Source organism: Copadichromis virginalis, linkage group LG9 (genome assembly GCF_057382275.1).
Source record: "Copadichromis virginalis isolate Kocher_CV1m ecotype Utaka linkage group LG9, C_Virginalis_male_GT1.1, whole genome shotgun sequence".
In the NCBI taxonomy this organism is placed as follows: domain Eukaryota; kingdom Metazoa; phylum Chordata; class Actinopteri; order Cichliformes; family Cichlidae; genus Copadichromis; species Copadichromis virginalis.
In genome coordinates this window covers 10,207,400-10,230,888 of record NC_140626.1, presented here as the reverse complement: position 1 = coordinate 10,230,888, position 23,489 = coordinate 10,207,400, and the positions used below count along the sequence as shown (strand labels likewise).

Below are 23,489 nucleotides of genomic sequence, written 5' to 3'. Positions count from 1 at the left end.
GCATGGAAATGGTAAAATCAGAGCCAAAATGTCACCTTCAATCCAAAATGGCGGACTTCCTGTTGGGTTTAGGACATTGCCATAATAGACTTTTTTGTTCGACTCTGAACATTATATAGGTGTACCGACTTTCAAACATGTAGGTCATACCCATACCGGGGGTTCGCGTTTTTCATTTTTCTAGGTGGCGCTACTGAGCTAATTTTCCCTGGCCATGTCTGAGAACATTAAAATACGTAAATTTTCACCAGACCTGACGCGTGTGCAAAATTTCATGAGTTTTCGAGCATGTTTAGGCCCTCAAACGGCCAATTCATTTGCCGAAATAATAATAATAATAATAATAATAATAATAATAATAATAATAATAATAATAATAATAAACAGAGCAATTACAATAGGGCCTTCGCACTGTCAGTGCTCGGGCCCTAATAAGAAACGGAGCAGATACAATAGGGCCTTCGCACTGTCAGTGCTCGGGCCCTAAATAAACAGAGCAATTACAATAGGGCCTTCGCACTGTCAGTGCTCGGGCCCTAATAATTAAAGCTGCAAGCAGCGTTATGAGGGCCCTCGCACCCCATCGCGTCGAGCTACGCCCAACACCTACAACCAGCACCTCGGATCTGATGTCACATTGATGGAATTCATGCATTTAACCACCAGCTAACATTTCAACTCATTCATTCATGATTAGTTAGTCGTTCCACTAGGTGGCGCTCTAACCATTATGTACAAATGACATAATAAACATTTCTGAGCTCGAGTCTCATCACTCCTATGAGCTTTTGGAGAGATTGGACATTGTGTCTTTGAGTGACAGCAGATTACTGCTTTTTGGCGAGTGATTGAAACTCCACGTGCCGCCATGACAACCCCGTTTCCCTGAACGTAAAAACCTTCGCAATTTAACATCACAAAGGTCTTTAGATTCCTCACACTGGAGAATGGTTCAATATGATGAAATCCCTTGGAGGAGTTCGTCAAAGTATGAAGCCTGAAAAGAGGGGAAAATGTCGCCAAAATTGCACATTAATTTTAAAATGGCTGACTTCCTGTTGGATTTTGGATATTGCTCCAAGAGACTTTTTTGTACATCTTGATATCTCCTATAAGCTTACCAGGTTTCAGACTCATACATAAAACACAGAGCTGGGGCTGTGGTTTTGAAATTTTGTAGGGGGCGCTGTGGAGCCATTTCGCACTATTCAATGAAAAATGATCACATGACAACAAAGCCTTCATCCATTTGGAGGGGTGTGCTAAATTTAAAGCCTCTATATACTTTCCAAGCCCCTCAAAAGCCACTTCATCTTTCATGGTGGACCGCGTTGCCACCAGGGTGCGCCGTTCAGTTTAAAGTCACAATTTTTGCACTGAAGCATCACGAGGGACTGATGTTGATATTCACCGCTTTTGAGGTGGCCACGATGAACCTGTGAAAATCAGTACAACAAAATTAAAGCCATGACATTTCCTGTGGCCACTAGGTGGCGCTGTACGTATTTCCGACAATGGGCACATCAATCTGTTCAGGGCGGGTCTGACATCATGCCTGTAAAGTCTGGTACTGATCAGACTGGATTTCATTGAGTTATACTAATTTGTTTCTTCATGCCGTGACATTAAAGTTCGCCATGCTGCTGGGGTCACACCCTTTTGCGAAAAGTCACAGTTTTCACTGTAACCCAAGACCAACTCCTTAAGGCTTTCCTGGAGAAATTTGAGGCTGCAGGTGTCACCCATCACTATACTGTACCCCAAAGTGTAAAACATGACATTTCCTGTTCCCACTAGGTGGCGCTGTCCCTGGTGTCAAATATGGCAGTTGAAATATGTTCAGGGGTGGAGCCTTATCATATGTGTTCACTTTGGTCAAGGTCAGAAAATGTATGACAAAATGAGAGGCAATAAGATTTTCATGGCGAGTCATCGAAATTCGCCATGGCGCCACGGCCTCATAGTATTGTGAAAACTCAAAAGCTCCGCAATTTAACATGGCACAAGGGTGTAGTTGACACTGTCCAAATTTGAAGGTTATGAAATGAAACCCCAAGGAGGAGTTCGCAAAAGTTCGAGGCATGGAAATGGCAAAATTAGAGCCAAAATGTCACCTTCTCTTCCAAATGGCGGACTTCCTGTTGGGTTTGCGTCAATGGGCCCACAGACTTTTTTGTTCGTCTTGGCATGATACACATGTGTGCCAAATTTCATACATGTAGCTCAAACGATGTGGTCGTAGGGCTGCATTTAACAAGGCATAGGTGGCGCTGTAGAGCCATTTCCCAGTGCTCATATGTAAAACCATTAAAATACAAAATTTTTCACCAAACCTGGCATGTGTGCAAAATTTCATGAGTTTTTGAGCATGTTTAGGCCCTCAAAAAGGCCCTTGTTTGGGGTGAATAATAATAATAATAATTAAAGCTGCAAGCAGCGTTATGAGGGCCCTCGCACCCCCGGCACGTCGAGCCACTGCCAACACCTCAAACCGGCACGTCCGATGTGATGTCACATTGATGGATTTCATGCTTTTAATCACCAGCTAACATTTCATCTTATTCAACCAGGATTATAGTCATGCCACTAGGTGGCGCTCTAACCATTATTGACAAATAGCATAACAAACATTTCCAAGCTCGAGTCTCATCACACCTGTGACCTTTGGGAGAGATTGGACATTGTGTTTTTTAGTGACAGCAGATTACTGCTTTTTGCGAGTGATTGAAACTCTACGTGCCGCCATGACCACCCCGTTTCCCTGAACGGAAAAAGCTTCGCAATTTAACATCACAAAGGTCTTTAGATTCTACACACTGAAGAATGCTTCAATATGATGAAATCCCTTGGAGGAGTTCGTCAAAGTATGAAGCCTGAAAAGAGGGGAAAATGTCATCAAAATTACACATTAATTTTAAAATGGCTGACTTCCTGTTGGATTTGGGATATTGCTCCAAGAGACTTTTTTGTACATCTTGATATCTTACACAAGCTTACCAAGTGTCAGACTCATAGATGAAACACAGAGCAGGGGCTGATGTTTTGAAATATTGTAGGGGGCGCTGTGGAGCCATTTTGCGCTATTCAAGGAAAATGGTTACATAACAACAATGCTTTCATCCATTTGGAGGTGTGCGCCAAATTTCAAGCCTCTATAAACTTGCCAAGCCCCTCAAAAGCCACTTCATCTTTCATGATGAACTGCGTTGCCACCAGGGTGCGCCGTTCAGTTTAAAGTCACAATTTTTGCACTGAAGCATCACGAGGGACTGATGGTGATATTCACCGCTTTTGAGGTGGCCACGATCAACCTGTGAAAATCAGTACAACAAAGTTAAAGCCATGACATTTCCTGTTGCCACTAGGTGGCGCTGTCCGTATTTCCGACAATGGGCATATCAATTTGTTCAGGGCGGGTCTGACATCATGCCTGTAAAGTCTGGTACTGATCAGACTGGATTTCATTGAGTTATACTAATTTGTTTCTTCATGGCGTGACATCAAAGTTCGCCATGCTGCTGGGGTCACACCCTTTCGTGAAAAGTCACAGTTTTCACTGTAACCCAAGACCAACTCCTTAAGGCTTTCCTGGAGAAATTTGAGGCTGCAGATGTCACCCATCACAATACTGTACCCCAAAGTGTAAAACATGACATTTCCTGTTCCCACTAGGTGGCGCTGTCCCTGGTGTCAAATATGGCAGTTGAAATATGTTCAGGGGTGGAGCCTTATCATATGTGTTCACTTTGGTCAAGGTCAGAAAATGTATGACAAAATGAGAGGCAATAAGATTTTCATGGCGAGTCATCGAAATTCGCCATGGCGCCACGGCCTCACCGTATTGTGAAAACTCAAAAGCTCCGCAATTTAACATGGCACAAGGGTGTAGTTGACACTGACCAAATATGAAGGTTATGAAATCAAACCCCAAGGAGGAGTTCGCAAAAGTTCGAGGCATGGAAATGGCAAAATTAGAGCCAAAATGTCACCTTCTCTTCCAAATGGCGGACTTCCTGTTGGGTTTGCGTCAATGGGCCCACAGACTTTTTTGTTCGTCTTGGCATGATACACATGTGTGCCAAATTTCATACATGTAGCTCAAACCATGTGGTCGTAGGGCTGCATTTAACAAGGCATAGGTGGCGCTCTAGAGCCATTTCCCAGTGCTCATATGTAAAACCATTAAAATACAAAATTTTTCACCAGACCTGGCATGTGTGCAAAATTTCATGAGTTTTTGAGCATGTTTAGGCCCTCAAAAAGGCCCTTGTTTCGCCTGAATAATAATAATAATAATAATAATAATAATAATAAGAAACGGAGCAGATACAATAGGGCCTTCGCACTCTCAGTGCTCGGGCCCTAATTAAAGCTGCAAGCAGCGTTATGAGGGCCCTCGCACCCCATCGCGTCGAGCTACGCCCAACACCTACAACCAGCACATCCGATCTGATGTCACATTGATGAAATTCATGCATTCAACCACCAGCTAACATTTCATCTCATTCAATCATGATTATAGTCATCCCACTAGGTGGCGCTCTAACCATTACTGACAAATGGCATAACAAACATTTCCGAGCTCGAGTCTCATCACGCCTGCGACCTTTGGGACATATTGGACATTTTGATTTTGTGTGACAGCAGATTACTGCTTTTTGGCGAGTGACTGAAACTCCACGTGCCGCCATGACCACCCCGTTTCCCTCAACGTAAAAACCTTCGCAATTTAACATCACAAAGGTCTTTAGATTCCACACACTGGAGATTGGTTCAATATGATGAAATCCCTTGGAGGAGTTCGTCAAAGAACGGTGCCTGAAAAGAGGGGAAAATGTCACAAAAATTACACATTAATTTTAAAATGGCTGACTTCCTGTTAGATTTGGGATATTGCTCCAAGAGACTTTTCTGTACATCTTGATATCTCCTATAAGCTTACCAGGTTTCAGACTCATACATAAAACACAGAGCTGGGGCTGTGGTTTTGAAATTTTGTAGGGGGCGCTGTGGAGCCATTTCGCGCTATTCAATAAAAATGATCACATGACAACAAAGCCTTCATCCATTTGGAGGGGTGTGCTAAATTTAAAGCCTCTATATACTATCCAAGCCCCTCAAAAGCCACTTCATCTTTCATGGTGGACCGCGTTGCCACCAGGGTGCGCCGTTCAGTTTAAAGTCACAATTTTTGCACTGAAGCATCACGAGGGACTGATGTTGATAGTCACCGCTTTTGAGGTGGCCACGATGAACCTGTGAAAATCAGTACAACAAAATTAAAGCCATGACATTTCCTGTTGCCACTAGGTGGCGCTGTACGTATTCCCGACAATGGGCACATCAATCTGTTCAGGGCGGGTCTGACATCATGCCTGTAAAGTCTGGTACTGAACAGACTGGATTTCATTGAGTTATACTAATTTGTTTCTTCATGGCGTGACATCAAAGTTCGCCATGCTGCTGGGGTCACACCCTTTTGCGAAAACTCACAGTTTTCACTGTAACCCAAGACCAACTCCTTAAGGCTTTCCTGGAGAAATTTGAGGCTGCAGATGTCACCCATCACAATACTGTACCCCAAAGTGTAAAACATGACATTTCCTGTTCCCACTAGGTGGCGCTGTCCCTGGTGTCAAATATGGCAGTTGAAATATATTCAGGGGTGGAGCCTTATCATGTGTGTTCACTTTGGTCAAGGTCAGAAAATGTATGACAAAATGAGAGGCAATAAGATTTTCATGGCGAGTCATCGAAATTCGCCATGGCGCCACGGCCTCATAGTATTGTGAAAACTCAAAAGCTCCGCAATTTAACATGGCACAAGGGTGTAGTTGACACTGTCCAAATTTGAAGGTTATGACATGAAACCCCAAGGAGGAGTTCGCAAAAGTTCGAGGCATGGAAATGGAAAAATTAGAGCCAAAATGTCACCTTCTCTTCCAAATGGCGGACTTCCTGTTGGGTTTGCGTCAATGGGCCCACAGACTTTTTTGTTCGTCTTGGCATGATACACATGTGTGCCAAATTTCATACATGTAGCTCAAACCATGTGGTCGTAGGGCTGCATTTAACAAGGCATAGGTGGCGCTGTAGAGCCATTTCCCAGTGCTCATATGTAAAACCATTAAAATACAAAATTTTTCACCAGACCTGGCATGTGTGCAAAATTTCATGAGTTTTTGAGCATGTTTAGGCCCTCAAAAAGGCCCTTGTTTGGGGTGAATAATAATAATAATAATAATAATAATAATAATAATAATAATAATAAATAATAATAAGAAACGGAGCAGATACAATAGGGCCTTCGCACTCTCGGTGCTCGGGCCCTAATCAAGACAGTCAAAAAGATGCTCTGTAAAAGAGTAGAAAAAATAGATACAGACATGTGCTGCATGAAAGACGTTAGGGAAGGTTAGTTAGCTGGAGAGCGAGTTAGGCAGGAGAACTCTCAGCAGCATTAACTGCCCTGTTACTGCACCACCTTAATAAACCATGGTGAAGCAAAATGTCTTGTGCTTAAGACTCTACATGAAAGTTAAAATATATATGTTCAGTGCACATAGATATATAGTGTATAGTTATACATATCACACAAAAATCCACCACATTTCCCCTTGTGGTACCTGGAGGTACCACCTAAAAAGACCCAATGACTAAAGAAGAACAAAAATCGTGAAAACGAATGCGTGCGCTGTTTTTTTGCTAACATACTTTAAAGCAAGCTCTAAATAGAATATAAGAATTTGTATAAAGATCCCACACAGTTGTTGCTCTATTGAATAAACCCCAGAAACCTCATAGTCATCAACATAACATTCTTCCAACGCTTCATTTCTCTTAGTCAATTAATTTAAGACTAATTGATTCCTCTTCATTTGCAAATCATACTACACAGTATCCTTATCAGAATACTCAAGAAACTTAAAACTAGCCTAATTACAGTAAAATGAAAGTGAGGCATGAAACACATCAGCAGAGACACATAATACATACACGGATTACACAACACCATATGTGACATTAAAAATAATACAATAAAACAATTAATTCCCAATTTTGGATTTCATCTTGGTCAGGTTCAACTTCTTTTTCTGAACAACTTCTCAGTGTGGGCTTTGAAATGTTCTTTGACCATCACTTCATCTTCTTCATCTGACATAAACCCACCAAGAGCATTCTCTTTGTGGGCCGGTACTGCTCACCCGAGTAAACACGAGCTGACATTGACATGAATTAAACATAAAACATTATATACAGTATAAGATTTTGTAAGGTAAACCTAGTTCATACAAATGAAGTAAAGAAAAGTTATTAAAACAAAACGTGCCTTGCTGTTTATTCTTTCAGTGTCCCACAGTAGCACATTTCCTGCTAGGAAAATGTCAGAAGTCACATCATTTCTGTAAATTGGGAAGTAACTGTAATACATCAAGTCACCTCTGTCTCTTGTTACCAGGACTTTTTAAAATGAATGGTGCAACATGGAAAGAGGCCCTACACAAGAGTTTAGCTTTGAGCTCAATATGCGATGATCCTTTCAGCCATGACATCTCTGACATGGGAAACCAGGGAATTTGATTAGAAAATGGTGAAGGATTTTCTTTTCAGTTAGAAACTGGATTTGTGTAACATGTTGGTGAAAAGCCCCCAAAGAAACCAGCATATGATCAGTCGCTATATTGCATTTAATACAAACGTCCTTCGTGTATCCTTTGAATACAGAACAGATCATTTCTGATATCTATGAGTAAACCCAACGAGCACGTGTCCCAAAAGACCCCACAGTGTTTTTATCTGGCTTTTCCCTGACAGTTAGTGGACACTGACAGATGTGTGCTGAATATGAAAGGAAACAAAAGAACTAAAGAAGGTTTGCAGTGTTAAAAACAAGAACTACATGAAGGTTGTTTCATCCTGCTGTAACTTATGACAGAAGCATCTTTTGTTTGTTTTTTCATTTATTTACACAAAGACAGATGTTGAAATAACAGGAGTAACAGTTTAATTCAATTGAAATCGGTCCAATCGTCTATAATGAAATTATTGTTGGACATACATAGTTTTCTTTGGTCGACCAGGCTGGATGCTCTTTGGCATGATTCTGTCTTTCTGTTTCAGCCTGCTTGAAATATCTGGCTTTCTGGTCGTTTGAAAGCGACTTCCACTGTGGACAGAAGATCATAAGAACACACTGTGAGCACTGCTACTACACATAACTACAGGACAGCTGGGACACATGCAAAAACATGAGCAGACAACATTAACAGATGCATAAATGTATGCAGAGTTACACACTTACTCTCTGTCCCACCACTGCATTTACGGCTGCATTTTCAGGGATGTTGAGTTCAGCAATGACCTTTGGCCTCTGCTCTTTGAGATAGAGCATGAAGGCATTTGGAGGCTTCTTGACGTATGGCCCATCTTCATCCTGCTGGGCTGGGCACTTTCTTTTTCTTCAGGAATAAAACACAGAGTAAGAGCACATGTTAGCACTGTGTACAACTGTGAGGGAAGCAGTTCAAAAACACGAGACAAGCTGTAAAACTGAATGAAATCAGGCACCATTAATGGATCATTACAATAATTCCTGCAGACATCTGCAAACAAATGACAGATACTTGCAGATCAGTGAACCAAAGCAGCAGAGCAAACTTAGTTTGGAGTGGAGGTGTTAGGTGGAGGAGCAGGAGTGACATACTCATACATCTGTACACCGTTCCTACACAGATGAAGGGAGACAGATATGAGATAACAGGAAGAAGTTATGAATATAGAGATGTTCAGCAGCTGTGTTCACTCCAGTGTTTGTGTGTTTTACGTACAGTACTCCAACAGGACGCAGGTTCTGGAGCACACAAAACACACAACAGGTGACGAGACAAGCTGCAATACTATCATCTATCCACTAGGTGGAAGAATTGATCAGTAGAAAGAGGAGATGTGCTCAAAACGACATTCATACATAGATTTATTCTTCTTAGTTAGTCTTAAGAATTAGGATTCACTGACAGTGAAGAAGTTTCAGACGTGCACTCGCGTTTCCCCTTTTGCCTTTTCCTGCTCCAGCCAAGTCCTCCGCCTGCTCGACATCTCTCCTATTACCTTTTATTACGCTTGCACTCATGCCTTTGCCTTTCACCACTTCAAAACTGCGCCTTCTTCAATATTACCTTCATATGCTCTCTTTGCTTTTCGCCTTCCTCACTACACTAAGTACCATTTTTTAACGCTGTGTACTCACTCTTGCTAAGTACATGTGAACAGATCTTGAAGAAAAAAAACAAAACAAAACATACTTTTCTTTTCTCTTCTGATACTATTGAATGATCCTAACAGAAAAAAAACAGAGTTAACACTGACTTAATAAAAAAGTGTTATATTTTATCTCAGATAAACTAGTCAGTGTTTATTAGTGTTTGCTCAACTAGAAGTCTTCATAGTAGCATCCACACATCAAGTCTTTAAACAAATAATGAAAGGATAATGAAAGAAAGTTTAATGTGAAATTACTGAATTATATGAAATGCCAGAGTGTTTTTCTTTAAACTACTTGGGACACTGCCTTTTAGTGATGTCACTAAAAGGCAAGGTTCTAATGTTGTGTTGCCATAGACTCCGGAGTTTACTTTTAAAGCTCACTTACAGAACTGACTTATACAGCTTAGTTAGAAAAGTCAAGCATCCAGACATTTGAAGGACTATTCACTCATTAAGGTGACATTTTCTATTTTAAAAATTAAGATGAAAAAGGAAACAAGAAAAGTTACGACTGAGGCAGATAAGAAAGATCCAGGAGATCAAAGTAAGTAAAAAATAAAATCCCCTAAATAACAGAATGTACATTTCTAACAATGTTGAGGCTCTGTGTATAAAATGATTCATTTTTAGAGGATTTAAATCCTGGTTTTGATTGAAACTAACCTGAGTGCAACATGTCTAATCAAAGAAAGGTTACTGGGGCACTTTGTCTTTTGGTAAAATAATGTGACAAGTTTATTCTTGGACTGAGCAGTGAAAACAGAGCAACAAGTGTCATCAGTATCTAGACTTAGTAGACCTAGTATGGTCCACTCGTGTTGGTGTGTTTTTTATCAAAAGGATAAACTTGTTATTATATTGTAAGCAATACTAATTTAAAATTCAATGACATCAAAATCCTTCTAGTCCTGATGTCGAGCGCTCTTTTTCACTAATGTGTTGTTGTTGTTTATAGATTGTAAGAGCAGGATGGCTAAAAGAAAGGCCAGTCCTGAAAAAACGACCCCCATAAAAAGAAGGAGGGTCACTGAGCAGGCTGGTCCTTCCACCAGCTCAGATGCTCATGTGGTCGGGGGAGTCAAGCGAAAGGTCCAACAAGATGAAGCGGGGACAACCAATACAGCAAAAAAGCGTAAACTTCTTGAGCATGTGAGCGGTGACAAGGGGCAGGCATCTTCCTGGTTGGACACTGGTAAAGGTAGGCTAATTAGTTGAGTGAGGGGTAGATTAAGTGTACATCTGGTTGCTAGTTTGAAGATATTAGTGTTTGGGAGATATTTGTGTCTATTATCTAATAAGCTGATGTGCTTTTGGTGTTTTCCACATCTGCAGACTGCAGCATAGAGATTTCAGAGAGCTGCAGTAAAAACAAAAAGGCTGGCAAAAGGAAAGCTGCGGGAGACACCAGGGACCCACCTAAGAAAAAGAACGTGGACCAGGACAAAACCAAAACCGTTGCCAAAAAGTCAGTGGCTGAACAGAAACGTAAGTAGCAAGCAGCTTAGCTTTTATATTCAGGTGAAGAGCAAAATGAACATTTAGGGTACAGCAGAGAGTAATTTGTGTGACAGCTGTAGTAAAACCCAATTTGTGTTTGTCTGTTTAGGTGACTTCCAAGCAAGATACGTGGAGGAGCACCGGCTTGGAGAAGGAGGCTGTGGAGCAGTGTTTGCTGGCTACCGCATAAAGGATCATTTACCAGTAAGTGTTCAGATGGTGGTAGTAAGACAGGCAGTAATGCAGATAAGGGATAATATCGTAAGCTGAGATGTATGCTGTTTTACACCTTTAATGATGTCATACTGAGGAAATGCTCATCAATGCCCTGTGTCTTTTAGGTGGCCATCAAACACATCCCAAAGGGGAAAGTGTACTGCAAAGTGAAGGTAAATGTGCAAGACTTGAATTGTTTTTACATTAGTGGATTGCATGCAGCGTTCACCTGTGGAACGTCTGTGCCTCATCATCCACTTTGTTGAAATATTTCAGGATGATAACGGGAAGAATGTGTCAGTGGAAGTTGCCATCATGCTGAAGCTTGCAGCTGAAGCAGATGGATCAGTGGAAACATCAGCCCCAGTGTCTCTGTTGGAGTGGTTTGACTTTGGCAGAGAGCTGATCCTGGTGATGGAGAGACCTGTCCCCGCTGTGGACCTGGATAAATACATAGAAGAAAATGGAGGATTTTTGCCAGAGGACAAGGCCAAGGCAAGTTGACTTGCCTTAGAAGAGTCTTAGACTGTACATCATTCAATCAAAGCACAGAGTATTAGAGAAACATTAACCCATTGATTGATTATTGTCTTTTTCATCGTTTCCAGGTAGGGCTGGGCTATATCATACCATTCACGGTAATACCGGTGTAATTTTGGGCAACGATAGGAAAATGAAATATCGCGCTAGAATAGGTAAAACGCGCATGCGCAGTGCCTATGTTTACATACGCAGATGGCGGTGACGCAGAAAGAGAAGAGCAAAAGTGGATCGTTGAATGAAACGGATGAACCAGAACTGGTTTGTAAAAATGCTGCAACTTTAGTGGTGTGGAACTGGTTTAGCTTTCGTCCGTCAGATACACAACAAAGCACGATTTTTGGTAGCGCATGCTAGCGGGCCGCCGTTATTACCGTGTTGTTTGGAAAATACGGCACACTTAAAATCAATCCTTTGATTTTTCTGAAACTCGACAGTGCCCCTTATAATCCCGTGTGCCTTATGTATGAATTCTGGTTGTGTTTACTGACCTCAAAACGATTTTATGTACACGGCGACTTTGCTAAGCTACAAAGCCGCACCGCTCGATGGATTGTCGGAGCATTACGGCTATCGTAGGCAGGCGCCTCGCGGAGTGATACGTACTGCACCTCAACGTGATATTACCGTATTGTGTGTGTATAACCTCTTTTTAAGCTTTGTGGATATTTTACATGGTTATGCTGAGGATATGTCGGCCAATTTCCACTGGAAATGCCTTTTGGTTAAACTGTCAGCGAGGAATTTGCATTTGCACTGTTACATTTTTATATAACTTTAATGCACATAAAAAAAACAGCTGCTTGTTTAAGTGAAAATACATTTATGGGGTTTTTTGCACTAATAAAGTTGTGGCGTTGTAAAGTATTTTGTCTAGTGTCAGTTATATCGTCAGTTATATCGTTATCACAACTTTTCAAATGTATATCGTGATAAATATTTTTGGTCATATCGCCCTGCTCTATTTCCAGGTCATTCTGAAGCAGCTGGTTGATGCTGCGAAGCACCTGGAGGATAAACACATCTTTCACCGGGACATCAAGAGTGAGAACATTCTAATTGAGACCGGCTCAGATGTACCGCGTGTTCGTATCATCGACTTTGGACTGAGCTGCTTTGTTAAGGAGCAGTCGCAGTACCGCGTCTTCTATGGTAACATATTCTGCTCTTGCTCTTCACAGATGTCACAATTTTCGCCTTTTGTTTTAGAAGAAATTGCAATTGTGTCTGTTTATTAGGTACAGAAATTTACTCCCCTCCCGAGTGGTACGGGCGCAGTTGCTACAGGTGTGGACCCACCACGGTATGGCAAATGGGAGTGGTTCTGTACGAAGCGCTTCATGCCGGGGACTTTAACACCACGAGCTTCCTCAAAAAGCGCCTGAAATTCAAAAGACATCTGTCCAAAAGTAAGAAAACGTCACACTTCAAGACTGACTGATGGCTTGGACCACTGGAACTATCATCTTCATGTTTTTTCTCTTTCCTTTCTTTCCAGACTGCCGGGATTTCTTGGACGCGTGTTTAACCAAAGTCCCGGAGACGCGGCCGACGCTGGAGGAGCTACAGCATCACACTTGGCTGAGATAAGCCTATCACACACACACACAAACACACACAATTCAGACGTTATCATTTATGTGTGATGTATGAATTACCTTTCTTTTTTTCAGGAAATAATTTTTTTTAATTGGCCCACTTTAAATTTCAGTGTTTTGGAATTCCTGTAACCCCCCCCAGCCATCCCAGGAAAGGGGATCTCTCTTTGAATGGGCTTTCCCGAGGTTTCTTCCCGTCAGTCTGGCCCCCCCAGGGGAGTTTTTCCTCGTCTTCATAGAGAGCTTGGGCTGGCTCAGGAGCTCCATCAAAACTGTCTTTATTTAATTACTCTAATGTAATCATATACTTTAAAGTAATCAAATAAAAGACAGTAAAAATCTGAAGACTTGAAGTAAACTTCCATTAAAATAAAACTTGTTTAATTCATCTTTGCTGAGGATACTGTGTTATTACTATTTCAAGGATTATGTCAGAACACCGGATACTGGTACCCATCCCTACCCATCACTAGGGAACAGAACAAACCAGACATCAATTACAACAAAAATGACACTGACCCAGCCAGCATGACTCGTCTGCCTTAAGAAATGTTTAGCAATATTACAAATTGGGTGATATGCCTTAAAGTAGCTTCTCATGTGTTCAGCATTGTCAAAGGCTACATTTTAATTAAAACCACAATCTAGTAATGTTCTGTCTTTAACCTTCCTAATTTGTTTTTTGTCCTAACCTAATACTAAATTGCCAGTGAAAACAAAAGTTACATAAATAAAGAAGAGTAAAGAAAATTACGGTCTTTTTTATTGTAACAGTTTACCAGTGTACAGTTTGGTTTGTGACATATCTATCTAATAGACTCCAATTTGTGCATGTAAATGGAGAGTCCTCTTCACACACTGAGGTTAATTATGGAGTTCCACAGGGTTCAGTGCTAGGACCAATTCTGTTTACATTATACATGTTTCCCCTAGGCAGCATCATTAGAAGACATAGCATAAATTTTCACTGCTATGCAGATGACACCCAGCTCTATCTGTCCATGAAGCCAGATAACACACACCAATGAGTTACACTGCAGGAATGTCTTAAAGACTTAAAGACCTGGATGGCCGCTAACTTTCTGCTTCTTAATTCAGATCAAACTGAGGTTATTGTACTCGTCCCTGAAAAGTTTAGAAATATGGTATCTAACCAGATTCTTACTCTGGATGGCATTACCTTGGCCTCCAGTAACGCTGTGAGGAACCTTGGAGTCATTTTTGACCAGGACATGTCCTTCAACGCACATATTAAACAAATATGTAAGACTGCGTTCTTCCATTTGTGCAACATCTCTAAAATTAGAAATATCCTGTCTCAGAGTGACGCTGAAAAACTAGTTCATGCATTTATTGTGTGAATGTGTGTGTGAATGGGTGGATGACTGGATATGTAAAGCGCTTTGGGGTCCTTAGGGACTAGTAAAGCGCTATATAAATACAGGGCATTTACCATTTATTACTTCCAGGCTGGACGACTGTAATTCATTATTATCAGGATGTCCAAAAAACTCACTGAAAAGCCTTCAGCTAATCCAAAATGCTGCAGCAAGAGTCCTGACAGGGACTAGAAAGAGAGAGCAGATTTCTCCTGTTAAATCCAGAATTGAATTCAAAATCCTGCTCCTCACATACAAGGTCTTAAATAATCAGGCCCCATCTTATCTTAATGACCTTGTAGTACCATATCACCCTATTAGAGCACTTCGCTCTCGCTCTGCAGGCCTACTTGTTGTTCCTAGAGTATTTAAAAGTAGAATGGGAGGGAGAGCCTTCAGTTTTCAGGCCCCTCTTCTGTGGAACCAGCTTCCAGTTTGGATTCAGGAGACAGACACTATCTCTACTTTTAAGATTAGGCTTAAAACTTTCCTTTTTGCTAAAGCATATAGTTAGGGCTGGACCAGGTGACCCTGAATCCTCCCTTAGTTATGCTGCAATAGACGTAGGCTGCCGGGGATTCCCATGATGCATTGAGTTTTTCCTTTCCAGTCACCTTTCTCACTCACTATGTATTAATAGACCTCTCTGCATTGAATCATATCTGTTATTAACCTCTGTCTCTCTTCCACAGCATGTCTTTATCCCATCTTCCTTCTCTCACCCCAACCGGTCGCAGAAGATGGTCCCGCCCCTCCCTGAGCCTGGTTCTGCTGGAGGTTTCTTCCTGTTAAAAGGGAGTTTTTCCTTCCCACTGTCGCCAAAGTGCTTGCTCATAGGGGGTCATATGATTGTTGGGTTTTTCTCTGTATCTATGAAGCGCCTTGAGGCGACTTTTGTTGTGATTTGGCGCTATATAAATAAAATTGAATTGAATTATCTGAGGAAGAAGCAGAGTTGGTTTGTTTCCAGCTGAAATCATCCAGGCTCAGGAATTTGAATCGATCCACATCATTTCCGCTTGAACTAGAGAACATGAGTGTCGACTTACATTTGGTCTGTGAGACACATGTCATAGTGACAGTATTTGGGTTAATATGGCATTACTCACCCTGGTCGCATTTCTTCAATATCAGGCACCAAGTTCAGGAACTCGTTCTTTGCAGCCCGCGCAAGGTAGGAGGTCTCCAGAGTGGGAACCATCGGGAAGTTTTCACAGTCTGAGCAGGAGGGACTGGAGGCACGTGAGCTGTTCTCAGGGGTCCTTTAACACAAATCACACCAAGTTAGAATCAAATGGATAACCTGTCAATAACCGTTTGCAGATCGAGGTCAATGTTCCTAAAAATATGTTTACTTCTGGCCCATGGAGCCACAGCGCGAGTCCGAGAGAGAGGGGCAGGTAGAGGAAGGGGTGAGGGTGGCACTGCTGAAGCTCGTCACGGATGGATCACGTCCGATCGGTGAGATGAGAGAAAGCTGAAGTGAAACAACAGCAGGATGAGGTAGACGTCAATATAGGAACTCCCTGATGTGACACAGAAAGGCTATTTTTTTATTTCTTTGTATTATTTCTCACCTTGCAGTCACTGATGCTGTTCACCAGCTGGTTGTATTCAGTATTGAAGGTGTGTGTCAGAAGGCGCAGGCACTACAACACAACAGGAACAAGACCGAGCAGAGAAGGAAGAAGGCAGCAACAAGAACGCCCACTAAGCCCACGTTTTTCTCACCTTGGTGGCCAGCTCCTTCTCACGCTTTCAAAGGTGGTGCTGGAGATCTGCGAGGAGGCGGAGGTGGACGTGGACAGAGTGCTGGAGCTCACGCTGGGGGACAGAGACTCACTCAGGGACTTGGTGGTGGGAGCTGTTCCCACGGGAGCCGCCACTCCCAGAAGGTGACGGGTCTTTTCCACCTGGAAGAAAGATGGGGGCTAATGTGAGGTAGGGAGAAGAGGGGACGTTAGTCATGTAAAGGCCATAGGTGAGGGTAGGGACGTAGATCGACCGGTAAATTGAGAGCTTCGCTTTTACACTCAGCTCCCTCTTCACCACGACGGACCGGTGCAGCGTCCGCATTACTGCAGCTGCAGCCCCAATCCGTCTGTCGATCTCCGGCTCCCTTCTCCCATCACTCGCGAACAAGACCCCGAGATACTTGAACTCCTCCACTTGGGGCAGGAACTCATCCCCGACTCATCCTATATTTCCGTTTTTATATTTCTAATGTTTGCCTTGTTTTCTTCACTGTCTGGTCTGCCTCTGTCTTGCCTGTATGGATGCATTTACACCGAAATGTCCCCAACAAAGGATGTTTTAATTCACCACTATTCCAGTGAAACACGAGTCTCCCATCTTCCTGCTACCAGTCTGGAGTTTTTGTTCACCAAAGCACACACCAACTTCATACTGACGGACAGATCACTGCCCTTTTGCCGCCTTGTCTGACCGTGTTTTGTGGCTGTGGTTCACTTCACCTCACTCTTCCCCATTCTTGTCATTAAATCAGGCTGTTCTGCAACCATGGCAGCCATTCACTCTATGGCTTTATTCATGGTGTATTTTACCCCTTCACTAAAGGCCGTTCTCGTTTCCAACATTATATTTGCAGTGTTCGTCTATCTATCAATCAATATCTGCGGAGTATTTTTTTTAACGAGTATCCTATTTTCTAAAGCACAGCATGTAAAGGGTAGCTCGGTTAGCAGGATGCTAGCATGTAGCGCTTAGTGAGACACGCCTCAGACGAGTTGAGCAAAGACCCCGTCTGTGTACTTTATACGTGAGCAACGGATTTAAATAAAATTAAGGTTTCAAAAGACAAACTTGAAGATAAAAAAAAATATATATATACTCACCGGAGAGCCGCCAGGGTTTGCCGCTGCCATCTTGGCGCTCCTAAATTCAAAACTGCCTCTGCAGTCAGGCAGGGGAGGCGTGGAAATTGTCTTTGAGTTAGTCAAACGTTTTCCTTAGTTCGAGTAGATGATAAAAAAAATAATAATAATAAATGGGATTTTAAGTAGGACTAGGCGTTCTGTAATGATCTCTATTTAGGAGAAAAACTTAATCACTCACCTTTAAACAGCTCTCTTTTAGGAGACACGCTGCTGGCTAACGGTGTCATGTGATCAAACAGCGTAATTTAATTGGCTGAGAGCCACTCGACTCGATCTGGTGCTGATTGCTCTGGCTTGGGTCATTAAAGTTCATCACTTTTGCAGTTGAATTTTTGCAGGTGAATTTTTTTCAGGTGAATTTTTTTCAGGTGAATTTTTGCAGGTGAATATTTTTGCAGGGAAATTTGGAGGATAAAAATTCAGTGTCATAAATTCAATGTCTAAAAATACTTGAATTCTGATGATACTATATTTCTTCCATAGATATCCGTGCTCTCTGTTTATTAATAAAAGCCAAACTTCATTAATGGTAAGTGACAGAGATCTGATGAGTTCTTGCTGGTTTGTATCCACAGGAGGATACAAGCAGCTGCTTCTGTTTGCAGTCACCGTGCACCAGTGTTGTGTTTAATTGTGTCAGTGTTCATTTTTAAACACGTTTTTCAAATCAAATGTTTATGTATACATCAAGATTAATGTTCCAAACAAATGACACTGTACAGCAAATACATACATAGACATGTGCAGCAAAAGGAATCCGAGAAGATGTTTAACTTCTAAATGTTTAAATTGTTTGTTTTATATCCAAAGTCTGTCAGTTTGTCATTCCCTGTTATTGCTGCTGACTAATCACTCAAAGTGACACAACATGACAGTGGGTCTGATTTTTCTGGTAAACTTGTTTAGCAGCCCACTGGAGACGGATACCCTGTTCTTTGAACTTTAATACTGGACAGAAAATCGTCTCCTTCCAGAAACAAAGGGTAGCATTAGAACTTGTGTGAACAGCAAAACAATGTAGAAGATTTCCTTTTGTGTCTGTGTTGTGTCTAGGGCTGCCACGATTTGTCGACTAGTCACGATTACGTCGACTATCAAAATCGTCGACGACTGATTTAATAGTCGACGCGTCGTTTGAAGCTTTGTAAGATCCCAAAAGACGCAGGAATAAGTAGCAGGATTTAAGAGTGTAATAACGGACTGAAACAGAAGATGGCAGCACTGCATGTACAAGGATGCCAGCTGCCGTTAAACCCCGAAGAAGAAGAAGAAGAAGAAGCAGCAGCTGTGTCCCAGAATTCATAGCGCGGCCCAGCTCAGTTTCCAACAATGGCGGCAGCTAGTTAGTTTTAATATTACTCTTATTATTCTTTCTGGGTCACAAAATAAACGTTTAACATATTTTCAGCCGAGAATGTAGCTGTGTAAACCTCAAATATCGGCTCAGTTTATCAGGACACCACATATTTTCAAAAGCGCTCTGACGTTTTCAGAGTCGTCTGTTACCCACTAGCTCGATAGCTAGCCGGGGGCTAGGTCACTAGCACGGTGAGAACACCGGACTCCAGGCAAATTGTTTTCAAACCCACCGCCGTCTTTCGCTACTCAGGTTAAATATATATGAGTCACTTAGATAAATTAAAAATGTTGTTGTTTGGCTTTTTTTTTTTTTAGTATTTTATTTGTTCCTGAGTAAATCGGTTTGTCTGAGATTAAAGTTATAGTTTTTACACAGCTGAATAAACGTCAAGCAGACAGCTGATTATCAGAAGTGTGAGATGCTGGAGAATATACTCCGTTGTCCTGTTATATTTTAGATAGCAAGGAGTTTATTAAACTTCACCGAAACAATCTGCAAATTTCATTAAAATTGAATAAACTATCATCTTGTCTTTATTTTTAGTTAGCACCTTAAAAGCTTAAAGCTATAAGCTAATGATAGTTATATAAGAGCATATGCTGCATGGTGCAATAAGCTGTAGTTTTACGTCCAGTGGATGATGATCTGATTAGTCGACTAATCGCATAAATAATCGGTGACTAGTCGACTATCAAAATAATCGTTTGTGGCAGCCCTAGTTGTGTCACATCATTTTGGCTCAAGAGTTTACTTTATTGCTATGTTTGTTTTTTGCTATTTTATTACTACATTTGTATTGTGCAGCACTTCGGTCTGCCAGGTGTGTTTTTAAAGTGCTATATAAATGATGATGACGATGATGCTTACGGAACAGCTGAAAGACTTTAAAACAAACCTGTTACTTTAATGATATTTCTGTGGTACTACAGAGTCCAAAAGAAGTATCGCAGTAATAATTCATCCAAATTGTAACTTTTAAATGTCATTATCAGCCCAAAGGTTCACAACCAGTTCATCCCTGATAGAATGTAAATATATACAAATCTATAAATTGTATTATGTATATAACTGTGAAACAAACATAATGGACCATTAATGTATCATAATAGTACATTTCTGAATTTGGGGTATAATTCCAGGTGGGATGAGTGTCTGTACAGCTCCTCCTGTTGATGTAAAAAAAGAAAAAAGTAAATGCCAGTTTTTTTTTAGGTTTTCATGTTGATGTTGTAACACAGTAAAGAATTACTCTTACAGAAATAAATGTCATTTTTTCAACTTGCAGTTAAATTCATGTAACTTAATGCTGATGCTGTTGACGACTGGGGCTCACACGTCTTTTACTTTGTCTCCAGGACCGACTCACCATGGTTGACCCACAGGAAAATAGCCCGCAGGACATTCCTGACTATGACGGCATAGAGGATGAAGCTTTCCCCCCACTCCCACCACCACACTCCCCAGGCCGGGGAGGCCAGGAGGAAGGAGACCCTTTTGCAGATGGTAGATGCTGCTGTGCTCTTACAGGATTACTATGAGGTCTTTAAGATGTGATGATTCAGAACTTTGTATTTTAAATTCATGGTTTAATGAAGAATCATAGAAAAATAAGATTCAGGAAAAAAGGCTAATGTGGGAGAAATACAACCTCTCATAGTCCTTCCACAAAGCTTTTTGGAACAGCTTGATAATAATGAATTTGTTAGTTCAGCCTAGAATTAACAAATGCATGAACTGGTTTTTCAGCATCTCTCTGAGACTGGATGTTTCTAACAATAACAACACACATGTTTTTGTTTGCGTGAGCAAATGAAACCTATCAGATACTGTTCAAACCAGCACATTTCTTCTGTAACCTCCAGTCTATAATTTGTCTGGATTTAAAGATAAGCTTGAAGTTTGCCACGCTGCCAACAGAATGAGTTAGAAACACATCCTGTTGTCATGTGTTTTCAATGCAGGAGATGAAGGTGAGGTATCACAGCTGGCTGATGTCCCTACTGCTAAAAGGAGAGGCGTGAAGAGACCCCAACCCAAGCTGGACTCCCACAGGTAGCAAAGACATTTATATCACGACAGAGGGTTGAAATGCATTAAAATGCGCATTTAAATAGGAATTTGATGTCATCTTGTGTGAGCTGGGACACAAGGAGGCCAAAATCATTGATTGACGTGTGCAGACTGTCAGTGTTGCAGCCAGGTTGAACACGAGTCTGTGACTGCACTGGTTTTTATCACCGTTTCACTAATAATCGTGCACAGAGGCTCAGAGACACACTGACACACAGAGTTGTTGCAAATGTTTGAAAACGTAAGTTTGTGGAAAGAACTTTGCACAAAAAAAGTGATGTGATATTATCTGAGTGGCGACACCTGTCGTTTCGCAGAGTACTGCAGCGTCTTCTTACGCTTTAGCGGCGGGTACAAATGACTGCATCTGTGTGATGATGGTGCAGCTTCACTCTGCCAGTCATTTAAAGAAGAAAGACTCTAATACCATTGTTGTTTTCATCATTTGGATGGGCAAAATTCCCAGACTGAAAATTGTCAGAGCGTTGGAGACATCCCTGGATGTGTGTGAGAAAGATGTTTCCAGTCTCTGTACACCTATAGTGTGAACCTGGTTAGTATTGCCAACCATAAGTCAGGCTCGTTCCCAGTAGTCTCCCAGTGGGTGTCCCAGTGGCACTCCTCTGTTACTGTTCTGTTCACAATGTTCCTGGACAGAACTAAGTTATACTAAATCAAAGGATGTTAAATAAGCTTTTAAGTAAGAACGTCGATTATACTTAGGATAAAACTTGCAAGCTGTATTAAAGAAAAACATAGATTTTCATTTGATAAAATATTCAAATTAATTGCAACTTTGCTATAAATATATATATATATATAGCAATTTTTTATTTTTTATTTTTAGATGGAGAAATTTGACTATTTCTCATTATACTGCCTTATGTACAAACAGGTAGGAAAAGAAAGGTTGTGGGCACCCTGAAAACCAAACACCCTACCCCCCCCCCCAACAAGCTACTGCCTTCTGAACATGGTACATCTGAAGGCACTGACATTTCCATTCAGAGGGTCTGTCTGTGTTGGCCCTGTGACAGGCTGGCGACCTGGCTGCTGGGATGGGCTTCAGTGGAACATAAACAAGCGGACACGCGATGGTTTTACCGTCGTTGTTGCTAACGACAACGCATAAAAACAGGCGCTTGTCCGTCCGTAGTGTGGTTATATATAAGAGAAAGAGAGAACTTTACTACAGTGACATCAGAACCATGAAGAAATATTGCCGTAAACAGTTTATTTTGCGACACCACGAAACAAACGATAGCGTAAAATGAAATAGACGTTTTTGTATATATCGTTGTATCGAACAGCCCTACGGTGGATTCACACCTGCAGGTGCACATAGGAAATACTTGCCATATTCCACAGGACTTAATTATCAGCACTGCTTGAAATTGTGTTCAGGTGCTGGTGACGAAGAGGTACAACGTGAACTGGAAACATTTGGGGATCCTGATCTGTTCAGCAGAGAGAGTTTTATTAATGCTCCCCAAGGGCAGATTGCCGAAGCCCTCGCTCCCCCACCTACTCCCTCTCTGACCGAAGAGCAGCAGAAACGTATTGAGCTGAACAGACAGCGGGCCCTGGAAAAGAGGCGCGCACGCCAGCAGCAAATTGGTAAGAATGGCAAAAATGTATCATACAGCTGGGACACAATATAACAGAAATAATTAATGATTCTGCTACAAAACATCCAGCGAAGGTTCATAAGGATCATCTAGCTTCATTGGTGTATTAACTTTATATGAAAATACAAAAAGCAAAACATTGAATGTACAGTATATTGCCAAAAGTGTTTGCTCATCTGCCCCCACACTCATATGAACTCGAGTGACATCCCATTCACGACGTCCGCCTGTGCAGCTATATCAGCTTCAACTCTTCTGGGAGTGTTTATGGGAGTTTATGACCATTTGTAAGGTCAGACACTGATGTTGAAGGCCTGGCTCCAAGTCTCTGCTCTCATTCATCCCAGTGGTGTTCTGGTCAGGACTCCCATGCCAGAGTTCATGTCTTTGTGGACCTTGCTTTGTGCACTGGTGCCCAGTCATGCTGGAACAGGAAGAAGCCATCCCCAAACTGTTCCCTTAAAGTCGGGAGCCAAAATGTCTTTGCATGCTGAAGCATTAAGAGTTCCTTTCACTGGAACGAAGAGACTGAGCCCAACTTCTGAAAAACAACCCCGCACCGAAATCCCCCTGCCACCAAACCTGGAGCTCTGTTGTCCTGGCAACTGCTAAGTTGACTTGTCTATCGGCTTTCCAGATTGAGAACTGTGATCCGTCGCTCCATAGACTGCATCTCTCCTGTTCTAGAGTCCAGTGGCGGCGTGCTTTACACCGCTGTGTCCCATTGCTTTGCGTTGCACTCTGTGATGTAAGGCTTGGACTACAGCTGCTCGGCCATGGAAATGGATTCCACGAAGCTCTCTGTGCACTGTTCTTTAGCTAATCTGGAGACCACGTGAAGTTTGGAGCGATGGACTCCACAGAAAATTAGCAACCTCTGTGCGCCTCAGTATCCACTGACCCCCACTCTGGGATTTTACGTGATCCACCACTTGATGGCTGAGTTGCTGTCGTTCCCAAACACTTCCACTTAGTAGCAGCAGTCTGCATGCCTAGGTGCTTGATTCTATACAGCTGTGGAAGTTACTGGATCACCTGAA

The 23,489-nt window shown here is 41.8% G+C and overlaps 3 protein-coding genes across 3 annotated transcripts; 2 read left to right on the top strand and 1 right to left on the bottom strand.

Annotated features, from left to right (window-relative positions):
• Positions 1 to 7,669: 7,669 nt before the first annotated feature.
• Positions 7,670 to 17,707, bottom strand: LOC146701265 (uncharacterized). The gene is made up of 5 exons (XM_085467724.1): positions 17,570 to 17,707; positions 17,350 to 17,462; positions 16,226 to 16,407; positions 8,303 to 8,459; positions 7,670 to 8,167 (listed from the first exon to the last, which is right to left on the bottom strand). Exons 1-5 carry the CDS (start codon positions 17,616 to 17,618, stop codon positions 8,033 to 8,035), a joined length of 636 nt encoding a protein of 211 aa, XP_085323850.1. The 5' UTR covers positions 17,619 to 17,707; the 3' UTR covers positions 7,670 to 8,032.
• Positions 9,579 to 13,503, top strand: LOC146701266 (serine/threonine-protein kinase pim-1-like). Its single transcript, XM_085467640.1, has 9 exons — positions 9,579 to 9,808; positions 10,220 to 10,462; positions 10,597 to 10,749; positions 10,871 to 10,965; positions 11,103 to 11,150; positions 11,254 to 11,472; positions 12,489 to 12,669; positions 12,756 to 12,926; positions 13,016 to 13,503. Exons 1-9 carry the CDS (start codon positions 9,748 to 9,750, stop codon positions 13,105 to 13,107), a joined length of 1,263 nt encoding a protein of 420 aa, XP_085323766.1. The 5' UTR covers positions 9,579 to 9,747; the 3' UTR covers positions 13,108 to 13,503.
• A 1,238-nt stretch (positions 17,708 to 18,945) lies between the features above and the next one.
• Positions 18,946 to 22,288, top strand: LOC146701264 (TIMELESS-interacting protein-like). The gene is made up of 4 exons (XM_085467717.1): positions 18,946 to 19,000; positions 20,107 to 20,254; positions 20,713 to 20,803; positions 22,226 to 22,288. Exons 2-4 carry the CDS (start codon positions 20,119 to 20,121, stop codon positions 22,233 to 22,235), a joined length of 237 nt encoding a protein of 78 aa, XP_085323843.1. The 5' UTR covers positions 18,946 to 19,000; positions 20,107 to 20,118; the 3' UTR covers positions 22,236 to 22,288.
• Positions 22,289 to 23,489: the final 1,201 nt, after the last annotated feature.

What these genes read in the sequence shown, in the direction of transcription:
- LOC146701264 (XM_085467717.1), top strand. Translation starts at nt 20,119, where the DNA reads ATGGTTGACCCACAGGAAAATAGCCCGCAGGACATTCCTGACTATGAC. An exon ending in AGGAGACCCTTTTGCAGATG is followed by an intron (nt 20,255 to 20,712) that starts GTAGATGCTGCT and finishes TTTTCAATGCAG; the next exon opens with GAGATGAAGGTGAGGTATCA.
- LOC146701266 (XM_085467640.1), top strand. Translation starts at nt 9,748, where the DNA reads ATGAAAAAGGAAACAAGAAAAGTTACGACTGAGGCAGATAAGAAAGAT. An exon ending in GCATAAAGGATCATTTACCA is followed by an intron (nt 10,966 to 11,102) that starts GTAAGTGTTCAG and finishes TGTGTCTTTTAG; the next exon opens with GTGGCCATCAAACACATCCC. An exon ending in CAAAAGACATCTGTCCAAAA is followed by an intron (nt 12,927 to 13,015) that starts GTAAGAAAACGT and finishes CTTTCTTTCCAG; the next exon opens with ACTGCCGGGATTTCTTGGAC.
- LOC146701265 (XM_085467724.1), bottom strand. Translation starts at nt 17,618, where the DNA reads ATGACACCGTTAGCCAGCAGCGTGTCTCCTAAAAGAGAGCTGTTTAAA. An exon ending in CAAACCCTGGCGGCTCTCCG is followed by an intron (nt 16,408 to 17,349) that starts GTGAGTATATAT and finishes TCTTTCTTCCAG; the next exon opens with GTGGAAAAGACCCGTCACCT. An exon ending in ATGCAGTGGTGGGACAGAGA is followed by an intron (nt 8,168 to 8,302) that starts GTAAGTGTGTAA and finishes TTCTGTCCACAG; the next exon opens with TGGAAGTCGCTTTCAAACGA.